This window comes from Bubalus bubalis, chromosome 5 (genome assembly GCF_019923935.1).
Source record: "Bubalus bubalis isolate 160015118507 breed Murrah chromosome 5, NDDB_SH_1, whole genome shotgun sequence".
Taxonomy (NCBI): Eukaryota; Metazoa; Chordata; class Mammalia; order Artiodactyla; family Bovidae; genus Bubalus; species Bubalus bubalis.
This window is the reverse complement of record NC_059161.1, coordinates 10,298,170-10,312,292: the sequence shown is the minus strand read 5'-3', so window position 1 is coordinate 10,312,292 and position 14,123 is coordinate 10,298,170. Positions and strand designations below refer to the sequence as shown.

At 48.4% G+C, this 14,123-nt stretch overlaps 1 protein-coding gene and 1 long non-coding RNA gene across 3 annotated transcripts in view; both read right to left on the bottom strand.

Moving 5' to 3' along the window:
* The window catches only part of VASH2 (vasohibin 2), a 41,129-nt gene extending 36,043 nt beyond the window's left edge, over positions 1-5,086 (bottom strand). For both annotated transcript variants that reach the window (XM_045165649.1, XM_006054052.4), the window contains exons 1-2: positions 4,949-5,086; positions 3,874-4,312 (exon numbers count right to left, since the gene is read on the bottom strand). In XM_045165649.1, coding sequence (XP_045021584.1) covers positions 3,874-4,149 — 276 coding nt within the window. In that variant the 5' untranslated portion in view covers positions 4,150-4,312; positions 4,949-5,086. The remainder of the gene's footprint in view (positions 1-3,873; positions 4,313-4,948) is intronic.
* Positions 1,562-3,477, bottom strand: LOC123465782. Its single transcript, XR_006641072.1, has 2 exons — positions 1,971-3,477; positions 1,562-1,896 (listed from the first exon to the last, which is right to left on the bottom strand). It is a non-coding gene; the product is annotated as an uncharacterized LOC123465782 (long non-coding RNA).
* Positions 5,087-14,123: the final 9,037 nt, after the last annotated feature.

Below are 14,123 nucleotides of genomic sequence, written 5' to 3'. Positions count from 1 at the left end.
AGAGAAAGCACAGCCTTTTGCCATCCCTGCCCTGGCAATGTACCATACACTGTGCAGGTTCCAGGCAGAAGAATCTTCTCTGGCAAGCTGGAGGGGAGCACGGAACATCACTCTTGAGCCCGGGCTGGGCCCCAGAAATCTGCTGATGGTAACCTGGTATGAAGGTCAGGGGTCACATCCTCAGGCTGAGCAGGAAGTGGGGACTGATGGCTTGGAACGCGGGACAGGGGAGAAAGTGAGCTGCCCATGTGTGCCAGCAGGCGACAGGAGCAGCCCTGACTGCCGCAAAGCCTGGCTCCACAGCCCTCACACTTCTTCACTCAGGCCAAGCGGAGTCCACTAAATGTGAATTATGTCCCAATTTGGGATCAACGTGAGGATGAGTTACAAAAACGTGGCGTCTGCAAGAAACGGCTTGATGTTTCCCGCTGAATCCATCTGCTTGTCTGCCCCAGGAGAGTCGGGCTCCAGGCAGTCAAGAAGCAGGAGGCGCTGACTCCTAGTTGGCTCAGCTGATTTTTTCTGAGCCAGCCATCTTCTCTGCCTCTCCTTCCCAACCTTGATTATCAGCCAACTAACTCGTGCTGCTTTCTTGCACTATCCCTAAAAAACCCTGGCTTTCACCTAGTCAGCTGGAACTTCAGAGCCAGTAACCAGTAGGGCAGAGGCCTGCGGTCACACATTTAGAAGGAGGATCGCAGAGCAGGTGACACCTGTCCCCCCTTTCCCAGTGGGGGCACCCGGATCTCTGGACAGAACTTACTAACAGAATGCCTGTGGTCAAAGGAAGTGTCATTCAGTCCTCCTTTTAGGTCTTTGACACTTTACCCTGCTCACTTCTTTTCTTAATCCATATTCAATTGTCAAAAAAAAAAAAAAAAAAAAAAGGTTTGTTGTTGTTGTTTACTCACTAAGTCGTATCTGACTCTTTTGCAACCCCATGGACTGTAGCCTGCCGGGCTCCTCTGTCAAGGGATTTCCCAGGCAAGAATACTGGAGAATGTTGCCATTTCCTTCCCCAGGGGATCTTCCCAACTCAGGGATCGAACCCACAGCTGCTGCATTGGCAGGAGGGTTATTTACTGTTCAGCCAACTGGGAAGCCCATCAAAAGGTTATCTCCCTGAAACTCTCCAACTTTTCTACCACCACTCTCCCCTACCCCCTGCTTCTGTACAAATTCCTCAGCAAGATATTGACTTGATTAAAAGAGAAAAGGACTTGGCCCCAGAGGAAAAACTCTGCTGAGCTGAGTGCAGGTATAGCCTTCGAATCAGAGGTACCTGGAAGCGGGAGTTTTCGAAGCTATTCCCTCAGCTCAGTGCTCTGTGGTGACCTAAATGGGAAAGAAATCTGAAAAGGGGATATATGTATACATGTAGCTGATTTACAACACAATATTGTCAAGCAACTATATGCCAATACAAACTTTTAAAAAAGAAAAAGCTGTTTCCATCCCAGGGCCTGTGCAGAGTCAGAGTTTGGGGGATGTCAGAACCAGGGGAGAGGGGATGCTACAGTGGGGCTGAAGATGGAGAAGCAAGCATCATGATACAACGTAGGAGAGAAAAGTGAAGTTCTTTATTTAGGTTCAAAAAGCCGATGCCCACGTTCAGGCTGGGGTTGTCCTGGCTTGGCAGAAGCCCTCATGTGACCTTAGTGTTACTGTGAAAGTACAATATGATATGGCCACTATATTAAAAAAAAAAAGAAAGAAAGAAAAGAAAGAACACTCTTTTTTAAGAACCCAGAATTCAGCCACAATAATAGAAGTATCAAAGTACAGGTCTCCGGAAGTAGTGGCGTATGTTCTAAGCTGCTCAGACAACATTCAGCATATTGTGTTTCATATTGTGCTTGCTTTCCGGGACTGACTGATGACAAAGTAGCAATTGTCCTAGAAAGAGGACAAGGAAAGTGAGTTGATCTGGGAACTATGATACATAAAAAACAAAAGATGAAAGGAACTACCTGTGGACAAAGACGATTAAAGGAAGACGCAGAATAGTCCAGTGCCCCTCTGGTATCGCACAGATCACCGGAAACCTGAAGATTAACGGGTCATAACGCCATAGGATTTGAGACTTGGAAAGAACTTTACATCCTACCTGATCTACTCCCATTTTACAGATGAGAAAACGAAGGCGGGAGATTTTTAAATGAGTGATCTAGGTCACGAAGCTAGAGGTAGCACAACCAGGACTAGGATTCAATAGCTTGATTTTTGACTCCAAGTCCTTCCCTCACTCCAAGAGAACCATCTCATAACATTCAAGGGAGCTGTGAGTAACATAGGAAGGCCATGCGTGCTCCCCTTTGCTTCTTGACCAGAAGAACTGTTGATGACACGTAAATGGGGGTGAAGGGTGGGGACGGACTTCTGTTCCCAGTTTAAGAGTTCCCCAGTAAGCAAAATCTGGCCAGGCCTGGAAGCTGCCCTGTGAGGTAGCGAGCCCTCCATTCCCAGGAGGTCTTCAAAAAAAGGGAGGGTTTTTGCTGAGAGGCAGGGATTAATCTCTACCAACGCTGACATTCTCTGATTCCTATAGAGAAAGGGGTCCCCACCCACAATGTCAGGAGAAGGATGAAGTCACAGTTAGAAGCAGGGTGGGTGCTGAGGGTGCTAAATGAGAAAGCCTCACTTAAGTAAGGACCAACTCTGAAGTCAGAACTGTACATCAGTACCAGAGTTGTTTTCAGGTTCTGAGTCCTCCAGAAGGACTCAGCAAGGGTAATTACAGCTGACACGAAAGCAGGCAAGATTCTCTTTGAGCAAAATGAAAGATCTCCTTGACCAGCAGGGTAATAAAACACTGTAACCAACTGCCACAGGAAGCTGAGAGGCTCTGCCACTTTCCCCAAGGGCACACACAGCTTTCTGGCCTGCAGGCTTAGCGGCTCAAGTAACCAGATGCTCCAGGTTGGGGACTCGACCAGATGGTTTCCAGGTCTCGGGCCTGGCATTCCTAGACCTGCCTAGGAATCTTCTCAGCCATACCAGAGTCCCCAGGGTACACAGAAAACCATCTGCCATGCTGCAGCCCCCAGGCTCTGCGTCATTCCTCCTCGAGTTTGCGTTCTGATGTTTCACATAGAGACCCCTGCACATGTCCCTCCATTTTATTAACATTATCCTTGGCCACCAAATTCAACTGGCTCACTGGCTTCTCTCCAAGGTAGAAACAGTTTCATTTCTGAGTCTCTTTCTCTATCCTGTGAGATTCATTCATCATGGGTACTGGAAAGTCCCTTTTAAGTCATGGTTAAAACTCTTTTTTCTTTTTTCTCAGAGCCCAGATAAGCTGGGAAAAGAGAGGGTTGACTCTTTGCAAGTTTCAGAGGTGAAAGTCATTGTCATTTAAAAAAAAAAATTGGCAAAAAGTCTAGGAATGATTCACGATGAGAAGTCTGACTGGTTGGTTGTAAATTCATTCACAGTCTAATACATCATTTTCGAGGGGAACACAGAGGAGGACCAAGAGACTCCAGAGAGGGTGAGAGGGGCACTATGCCTAGGGAGTCTATGCATTCTTGGCACACTGGTGCTACCTGGTGGCTTCAGTTTTCGCTGAAGGAGGATGTACACAGGGTAAGTAAATAACAGAATTTGGCTCCAGATTCAAAGAAACCTTGGCACAAGTCGACCACACAGTCCCAGGACAGTAACCCCTCTTCCTTTTCTCTCGCATTGCTAAGACATCCAAGACAAACATCTCCATTAAGCAAAGGGGGTAGGAGCTGGCGGAAGAATTTGGCGGGGAAGGGAGTTTGCAGCAGGACCAGGAAAGTGGAAATTGCCTCTATTCGCTACGCTACGTCCAGGTAAAATGGTCCCATCCCTGCCCAGCCCACCCCCTCCTTCGGAGCTACTAACCTTTGCCAAGAAGGTGGCGTTCCTGATGGCGCCCACCATCTCTCCCCCCTTGGGGTGCAGTTTGGCCACGTGCAGCCACATGCGCTCCCAGGTGTGGCTGTCGATGGGGAAGCCGCTCTTGTTAACGTGAAACAGCACCCCGCCGTCTTTGTCCTCCTCCTCCGAGCCCCCGCTGGTAGCGAGGCTCACGGGCCGCGCGTGGCTGCTCCGGGACCGGGTGCCTTTGGCGCCTTTGGGGTGGGGGCGGCGGTGAGTGTCTGCCGCGGAGCCGGTCATGGTGGGGCCGGGGCGGGGGACGCGGAGGGCTGCGCAGGGGGCGTGTGCTCGCGGGCGCAGCACGGGGATCAGCGCCCGGCGGGGGCGGCCTTCTCCATGCCTCTCGCTGCGGCAGGACGCACCAAGGGGGAGCGGCGGCCGGAGCTCTGCTTACGGGCCGTGCCTGAAATCAGTGAGAGACAGCACACACCACGGTAAGTGGACACCCAGAGGGACCACGGAGGGGGCCGTGGCCAAGGCAGTGGGGCTTTGCTGGATCCCCACTTCACTGTCCGCTCCGCCCTGCGCGCGGACAGAGCCCACCCCCAACCAGGGAATTGCACACCAGCTTCCAACCCTGCAATTACCTAGCAAGGCGACTTGGATATTGCCACAAAGCTTCACACCCACCTAAACCATGAGAGGGAAATACAAGGAGCGTGGAGGCTGCGGAGTGGACGGGGAAGGGAGAAGAAGAAAAACACGCCGCAGGAAGGGACCGGAGGTCCCCGCAAGGCTCCGCACGTTCCTGGGTCGCCAAATGTGCCCGAGAGCTGAGCCAGAACGTGCCGGCACGTGAGCGCCCGGGGCTGCCGCGAGGGTGCAAGCGTTAGCCTCGGCTTGCAAAGACCGCCGCGTTTCTTCCAGGAAGCCCTCCCGAAGCCGGGCGCGCTAGGAGCGGCCCCCGGCCCCCGGCTGCAGGGGCAGTGGCTCCACCCGCCTGCTTCCCCGAGTTCCAGCGCCGGGCACCCCGGGCGGGGCGGGGGACTGGCTGCAAGCGGGGCGCGGGAAAGTGCGCAGAGCAGCTCCGGAACCTTACCTTCGGACAGTCGACCTCATGGCTGCGGAGCCTCTCCGGGCGGCGGGGAAGACGGGGGCTGCTTCTGGGCCTGGGCCTGGGCTTGGGGGTGCTGCGGCCGTCGTCTCATTCCATGTCCCATTCTCGAATGTTATTCTGTGACAGATAACCGAGTCACCCGGGCAGCCGCCGATGTTCTGACTGCGTCCATTGGCCGCCGCAACAAAGAGGGGCGGGGCCCGAGCGCGGGACTCTCACAACCCGGGGCTCCGCCGCGCTCTGATTGGCTCCGGAGGCTCCTGGGCGGGAGCGAAGAGGAGGAGGGGGCGGGGGCGGCCGCGCGAAATGCGATCGCTGTCGTGTCCTGGGACCCCCGCGGGGGCGGGAGCGTGGGTCCCTGGGACTTAGGACCGAGTTTCCCCAAGGGTCGTGGTACTGCGGGGGTTGCAACTGTGGGAAGCAGAGGAAAAGTAAAGCCACCCAAGAAGTGACCCTGAGAGTGAAGCCACCCAAGAAGTGACCCCGAGGTAGACGAGGGCTTGTGGTAAGACACATTCCCTGAGGAACACTGGATACACTCACCTGCCGCTACCAGGCGGTGATGGGTGGTTCAGGCAGGGCTGTTCACATCATGGAACAATGCTAATACATACATATATATATATATACACACACATACACACACATTTTTTTTTAACCCCACATTACAAATTACCCAAAACCCACTAGGTGACATAGCCATAGACCCTCTGACATTATTGTTGTTCAGTCGCTCAATCGTGTCCGACTCTTTGTGACCCCGTGGACTGCAGCACACCAGGCCTCCCTGTCCATCACCAACTCCAGGAGTTTGCTCAAACGCATGTCCATCGAGTCGGTGATGCCATCCAACTATCTCATCCTCTGTCGTCCCCTTCTCCTTTTGCCTCAGTCTTTCCCAAGATCAGGGTCTTTTCCAACGAGTCGGCTTTTCGCATCAGGTGATCGAAGTATTGGAGCTTCAGCTTCAGCATCTTTCCTTGTGAGACATTAGTCCAGAGAGACTAATAAAGTCCCTTTACACCCAAGATAATATGCGAGGGAGCGGTCATCGAGGTTCACATTGTTGTCACAGCTATTGATTTAGGAGAGGAGGGAGAGATGCCTCAGAGCCAGGGTGAAGTGGAGGCCCTCCCACACTTTCCAGGGAAAGACCTTTGTCTTAAAGACATCTTGTTTTTAAAAAGAAGAGCAAGGTGAGAGGGGAAGAGCACCAGAGTCCTCACCTGAGGGCTAGCCCTAAGGCCAGGTTTATCACTTGGCTAAGCTGTGTGACCCAGGACAAGCCATTGCCTGTTTTGTGCCTTGGCCTCTATCTGAGAAGAGCAGATCACTCACTCTCCAAGGTCTGTTCTGGCTCTAAGATTCTGTGATCCTCTGACTTCCTTGCTTATGGAGACTTCAGAACTTGGCTGTAAAGCCTTTCTCTTTAAACTCCAGGCCAGCCTGCCAGCTTTGAGGAGTTAAAGCAGCTGCGACAGCAATGCTAGGTTAACCTCAAATTAAAAATGCAGTCATCTGCAGACATAGAGAATCGACTTATTGCGGGGGGCGGGGGGGAATGGAGAGAGTAGCATGGAAACATATACACTGCTGTAAGTAAAATAGATAGGCAGTGGGAATTTACGACTCGGGGAACTCAAACCTGGGCTCTGTGACAACCTAGAGGGGTGGGATGGGGTGGGAGGTGGGAGGGAGATTCAAGAGAGAAGGGACATGTATACTTATGGCTGATTCATGTTGACGTAAGGCCGAATCCAACACAACACAGTAAAGCAATTATCCTTCAATTAAAATAGATAATTTTTTTTAATGAAGAGGAAAAAGAAGCAATCATCTAAAACCACTGATGACAGATCTGTTTCTGGATGCTACGGGTTAGTCGCTCCTGTAGAACTGGAACTCTGCTTTCAGAGGAGGGTGTGGTGAGGGGTGGGTGCTGGAGTGTAGCTCCTGGCTCAGAAGAAAGGTGAGGTAGAGACCTGGATTCCTAACCAGTCCTGCAGCATCACCGACAGAGCCCAGGACTTTATAGATTCCACGGTGAGAATAACTCAGGTCCAGATAGAGGAAATGGACCTAATAATAACATTCAAGAAATTATCTGAGTAATTCAAGTACAAGCACACCTGGAAAAAATAGGGAATGGAAAGAGAGTTATACTCTCAATACATAATTGCCTCGGTTTTCATTTCCTGATTAGGAGAAAACATGCCTCAGAGAAATGAGCTGTATTCTCCCCTCAAACAGCCTTCCTCCCTTTTCTCACTCTCTTTCAGATCCGTCTCTTTCTCGTCGCTTCCCCTGGGGTTTCAAGTCCAGGAGACTAGGGTTTCAGGATGCAGATCTGTATGCAGAGTAGAGAATATGGCCTCACAAGCCCTCAGGAGAAAAGGGAGCTCCCTAAGCTCAAGTGATCAGACCTGTTAGTGAACATCACAGAGTGTCTGGCAAGTGTCCTTGGCATCAATCTCCAGTGTCCCCACTCAGGCCAAATCCAAACAACTACAAGGTCCCTGTCAACCCAGGGCCTGGATCCTGCTTCACCCAGATCAAGATCCTAGGGACCAGAGAGGGTCATCGATCATCTTCCTGGGCTAGGCACCTCAGGACTCCCCCACAGTTGAAGGAAACGCTTTTGTTTTTCATCTCCAGTATTCCTACTATCCATCCTCCATCCCAGGGGATGGGTGCAGTGGGGAGTCAAGTGAAACAGTCTAAGAAGACAGCTATGAGATTTGGTTAATTTTCCAAAGAGGTGGTAAGACAGCTTCTGATGTGAGCTGCGCTGTCCCACTGAAAGGACTGGAAGTCAGAAGGGCCCTTTTTTCAGAATCCTTTTGCATCTGAGAATTGTACTCATTGTGTGGACCAGCCAACTCTGTTCTCCATTTCTTTGTGTATTTCGTGTTATATAACACTCAAGTGAACCCTGGCCAGACAGATTATGGGTTTTAGGGGGATTTTTTTGTTTGTTTGTTTTTAATTTTTTAATTGAAGTATAGTTGATTTACAATGTTGTGTTAGTTTCAGGTGTACAGAACAGTGATTAAGCTATATATATATTCTTTTATATATAATATATATTCTTTTATTTATAATATATGTATTCTTTTTCAGATTCTTTTGCCTTATAGGTTGTTACAAAATACTGAGTATAGTTCCTTATGCTATACAGTAGGTCCTTGTTGGTTATCTTTTTTGTATATAGTACTGTGCTGTGTTTAGTCCCTCAGTCATGTCTGACTCTTTGCAACACTGTGGACTGTAGCCCACCAGTCTCCTCCGTCCATAGAATTTTACAGGTAAGAATATTGGAGTGGGTTGCCATGCCCTCCTCCAGGGGATCTTCCCAACCTAGGGATCGAACCCAGGCCTCCTGCATTGCAGGAGGATTCTTTACTGTCTGAACCATCAAGGAAACCTAAGAATACTGGACTGGGTAGCCTATCCCTGCTCCAGAGGATCTTCCTGACCCAGGAATCAAACCAGGGTCTCCTGCATTGCAGGCGGATTCTTTACTAGCTGAGCTACCAGGGAAGCCCATGTATAGTACTGTATATATGTTAATCCCAAACGGCTAATTTATTGCCTCCTTTTCCCCTTTGGCAGCCAGGGCTCAGGTGGTTAGTAAGAGTTACATAGCCACATATGCACACAGTGGGGCAAGGCCAACTTGACACATGATGACCAGCTGCTCAACCTCTGAGAGCATAGTCCTATTTGTTCACCAGCATAACAACTGGCAGAGCAGACATGTAGTAGGAAGGCTTGGAACCGTAAAAACTGAGTTCAAATGGTATCTTCTTTTCAAGTGCCAGTTGCTAGGGTCTCAAAGATAAATAAGGCAAAACCCTAACCTGATGATGATGCATCTAGCTCCACCACCTGTTGATATTAATAGCTTCTTGATGGATGTATGAGATGCATCTTATGAGCCTAATCACACTGGCTAGATGTTGCCTTTTTTCCTGCCTCCACAGCTCCCCTTCACAGCCAGCCAAATCTGTGCAGTTCAGCCATCTGGGACAGACAGTCGCTTGCCCATCAGGTCCCTCTTGGCTGCTGCTGTACAGCCAGGCTGGCTGACCGCGTGTCTGGAGTCTCTGAGCCGTCTACTACTTCTGCATCAGATGAAATGGCACACTAAAGGATGTGGCTTTTAAGCAGCCCTCAGTGGGGAATCTAAGGGAATTAATTCCCTCTGGGGAACATTTTGGGGCTTCCCAGATGATGTTAGTGGTAAAGAATCTGCCTGCCAACGCAGGAGACGTAAGAGACACAGTTCGATCCCTTGGTTGAGAAGATTCCCCTGGAGAAGGAAATTGCAACCCACTCCAGTGTTCTTACCTGGAGGATCCCCATGGACAGAGTAGCCTGGCAGGCTGCAGTCCAAGGAGTCGCAAAGAGTTGGACACGACTGAAGTGACTGAGCCTGCGGCCTCCATGAGGGACATTTGACTGATAGAAAGAGGAAATGAGAGGGAGCTAGGCAAATACATTATCTTTCCTTCCTGCCTCCTATGGACTGTTCTGAGTCATGATTTTCTAACACTGTCTGGAGACATCCCACATGGCTGAGCAGACGTACTTCCTGAAGCACCTGCCAGGGCTCTTTGCAGAGGGTGGTGAAGCACTTAGCTGCAAGAGAACAGACCGTCCTGCACTGCTTCTCTTCCTAGCCCACCTCATTTCCCTTTCCACTCTTGCTGCCTTCTCAATCAGATTTCATCTCTGCTTTCAGATCCTGTTTTCTAGAGAAACAGAGCTAAGACAACGGGTTTTACAAGTGGTTCTAGAAAGCAAGTCCTCAGGATGGATTTTGGGGTTGTGTCTCCTAGCTGTATGAAGTCAATAGCGTCCTTTGCTGGTGACAAGAGAGATGGCAGTAGCTTTGATATGCAATAGCATCACAGCTTTCACATATTTAATTGGGGTGAATTGGATGGAGAGGGAAACATTGGGAAGACAAGTGGCTGTGGCTGTTCAGTCGCTGAGTCATGTCCAACTCTTTGCAGCCCCATGGACTGCAGCTCACCAGGCCCCTCTGTCCTTCACTGTCTCCCAGAGATTGCTCAAATGCATGTCCATTGAGTCGGTAATGCTCTCTAACCATCTCATCCTCTGTCACCCTCTTCTCCTATTGCCTTCAGTCTTTCCCAGCATCAGCGTCTTTTCCAATGAGTCAGCTCTTGACATCAGGTGGCCAAAGTATTGGAGCTTCAGCTTCAGCATGAGCCTTTCCAATGAATGTTCATTGTAGATTTCCTTTAGGATGAACCGGTTTGATCACAAGGGTAGCAGAACTGCAAAAAAAGACTAAATGCATGGCCTTGATAGGCATCTACGTCAAAGCAGAGCCCTGATAGGGAAAGACTGGGACCCTGAGACGGGGAATAGGGGTGGATGAGTTTCTTGACCCTTCTGATCTCCTGAATGTTCCTGCCCAAAGAAGGTCCCTTTCTTCATGGCTTCTTCTCAAGACCTGGCCCGCCACTTACTGCCTCTGCCAAAACCGAGAGTCAGGCTGTCGCACAGCCCACACTTGGAAGAAGTCCTGCTCCAGGGAGAAAGAGCATGCTTGCCACAGATCTTGTGGGACTTGGCTGGTGTGCACTGGCAGGAACTGTAGAAGCATGTGGGAGTGGATCTGGAAGATGTTCTATTTGGAGGTGGGGGTGAAGCAGGAAGCTCAATTGGGAGAATTCACTAATTTGGGGATATTCACATAGAACTCGAGATTTAATATTTTAGTAAGGATGCTTGGAGCTTGCCAGAGAGTTTGCTGGGGTGGCTCTTTGAAGCCTCGTCTCAAAAATGGCTTACAGTAAGCAAAGTGGAGAAGCCAGATTTCCATGTGCAGTGTTGAGGAAGGGGTCAGAAGATTCAGAAAGGAGGGACTATTAGAAGTGTTTATTATATACAGCTCAAGAATCTACCACCTGACTAGTTCCCTGGGCTGACCCAGAGGACACACTCTTCACTAAAGCAATAAAGAGTGTGCTAGTAAGGAAGATTTTTTGTGTGTGTGTGAGCATGATACAACTGACCTTATAGTTCAAGGTTGGTGGTACGGGGGAAGCTGCTGTGGAAATGAGCTCCATGATTTTAGTGGAGGTGATAAAAATCACAGAACTGCAAAGCCCTGGTGGGAGCACATGATCATAAAGGACAAGGTGGAATACTTACCACAGCGGACAGCAAGGAGGCAGGAAGACCAGGGTGACTTTATCTTCAGGAACCCCTGGTGTTTGGATAATAAATCATGGTGTTCCTAAGGGGAGGGTATTCGTTGTCTAAATTGGGCTTCCCAGATGGCTCTAGTGGTAAAGAACCCACCTGCCAATGCAGGAGACATAAGATACAGTTCCCCTGGGTTGGGAAGATTCCCTGGAAGAAGGCATGACAACCCACTCTAGTATTCTTGCCTGGAGAATCCCATGGACAGAGGAGCCTGGTGGGCTGCAGTCCATGGGGTCACAAAGAGTTGGACACGACTGAAGTGACTTAGCACGCACACACACACACACATATTGTCTAAATTGAGCCACTTTCAAGAGTGAAAAGGTTGCTAGTAATGATTACATGGGTACACTAGAACTATCCCAAACTGCTACCCGTGGTCACCCTACCAGGGGTGATAGGTGAGTAGCCAATTAAAGTATTACTTAATTTGTATAATTAGAAAGAACAGAGAACTATGAGCAGAAGGCTAACTTCAGTCATCACAGTGAAAAATCATACACCCTTACCTCATTTCTAAATTGAAACCAGATCTGGTCCACAGCTATTGCCATTGTCGAGGGAACTCAACAGTGGCCAACCGTGAAGACTGATACTGAGCCTGCAATACAGCAGCCCTCCCCAGGGTTACCAGTTAGATAGCTGGTAGAAAAATAGAAGTCCACAAGTCTATATTGATTATAAATAAATACATAAATAAGTGGTGTAGAAAGGAAGAATCTTGTTTACAGTAGAATGTAAATGTGAATGGAATACCAGAGTTAGAAAATCATTACTTTGCAATCCTCATAGTAGACTTTTTTCAGGCAAGAGTCATAAATGCATGCTAGGGGACATTTCAGTGAGGAGCAGGATATCTGCATGATCTTAAGTGTCTTACTGCAAATTGCTTGTAAGTTTCAAGGGGAAGAATGGTAACTATTCAGTGGAGTAACACATCACCTTGACCAGGTGATCAAAGTTATTATCACCAGTTATGGGCTGACGAACATCACGTGTCTCCAAATGTGATATCCAGAGAACACGACATCCCCTATACAACAGTCTGACTAGCATCCTTAACATGAATCTAATTATGAAGAAACATCATACCAATCCCAAATAAGGAACTTCCATTCAAAAAACTATATTTTTAGAACTGTCAATGTAATAAAAGACAAAGGAAATCTGTGGACATGTTCCAGATTAAGGAAAGACTAGGAACTTCTCTGGTGGTCATCCCACAGGCCACATGGCAAGGACAAAAAAAAAAAAAAAAAAAGAGTTAAACTAAAAACACATGATGGCTAAATGTGATATCTGATCATAAACTAGATCCTGACCTAAGAGGGAAAACATGGTGTAAGTGACATTAGCTGTTCAATTGACAAAGCTGGAATCTAGATGTTCAATTAGATAAAAGTATTGTGTCTTTGTCAGCTTTATGGAAGTTAGTAATTGTACTATAGTGATGTGAGAGAATATCCTGATTCCTTTTCTTAAAAAATGTACCGTAGGGGACTTCCCTGGTGGTACAGTGGATAAAAATCCCCTGCCAATGCAGGGGATGTGGCTTCGACCCCTGGTCCAGGAAGATTCCACATGCCACAGAGCGACTAACCCTGTGAACCGAAACTACCGAAGCGTGTGTGCCTGAAGCCTGTGCTCCACAAGGAGAGAAGCCACCACAGTGAGAAGCCTGGGCACTGTGAAGAAGAGTAGACCCCGCTCACGACAACTGGAGAAAGCCTGAGAGCAGCAACAAAGACCAAGTGCAAACATTTTTTTAATAAAAATAAAGAAATAAGTAAAGAAATAAATAATTTATTTTAAAAAGAAAATATGAGGTATACTAAGGGAAAGGGCTATTCAATGTGTAACTTACTCCCAAGTGGTTCAGGAAAATACCTCACTCTGTGTGCGTGTGTAGAAGAAAATAATAAAAGATTTAAAGTGAAATGTTAATGGTAAAGAGTATGCAGACAGTGTTTGCACTATTCTTATTCCTGCCACTTTTCTGTGAGTTTGAAATTATTTCCAAGTGAAAAGTTTTTAAAAGGTGAGGGGGGCACTAACTCCTGAAAACATAACAACCGTCTATTATACTAAGCCTGTAAGGCAGGTATTATTATTCCCATTTTACAAAGGAAGTAACGGGTTTAGAAGGTTAGGCAGCTTGCGTAAGATGATACAATTAATAAGTGTCAGAACTAGAAATTATACCTAGATTCTCTTAATCCAACTCTTTTCTTCTATTATTTATTTTTAATAGCAAGAAGAATGTGGGTTTAAATGGTCGTCACAGTCAAGACCCAGATGTCCTTATGATCAAAAAGTTTTACTGTCCTGATGTTTCAAACTTTTGCTTCCTAGACAGGTCCCTTGAATTTCAGCTTCATTAGTTTTTCTAACCAAAGCCCTGGAGAGGGATCACCAGAGAAGGGGGAGCACAGAGGAGAAATGAAAGCAAAGTGACTCAGACCAGGGAGGCCCCAGGGAGAGGACCACACTGGGGCCTGAATGACCCATGGGCAGCAGCGGGCCCTGGACAATAGTTCTTCCTGCCAGGTTTAGGGTGCTGAGGTGCTCTGAGGACATTTGACTAGAGGGAGCAGAAATTTAAGACTTTCTTGGGTTTCAGCTACTTTGTTTCCCAGAGAGGACGAGGATCGTCTGCTGTGAAATGACAATGGCAGGCTTCAGAGAAGAAACCTCCTGTCGCTCCTGACAGTGCAGTCAGAGGCCCTGGGCCCGCCCCTTCACAAAAAGACCACAGACTGCATGACTTATAAACAACAAACATTGATTTCTCACTGTTCCAGAGGCTGGGAAGTCCAAGATCACGGTGCTGGCAGAGCCCAGACACTGGTGAGGACCCACTTCCTGGTTCCTGCACAGCCAGCTTCTCAGTGTGCCCTCGCCTGGTGGAGGGGAC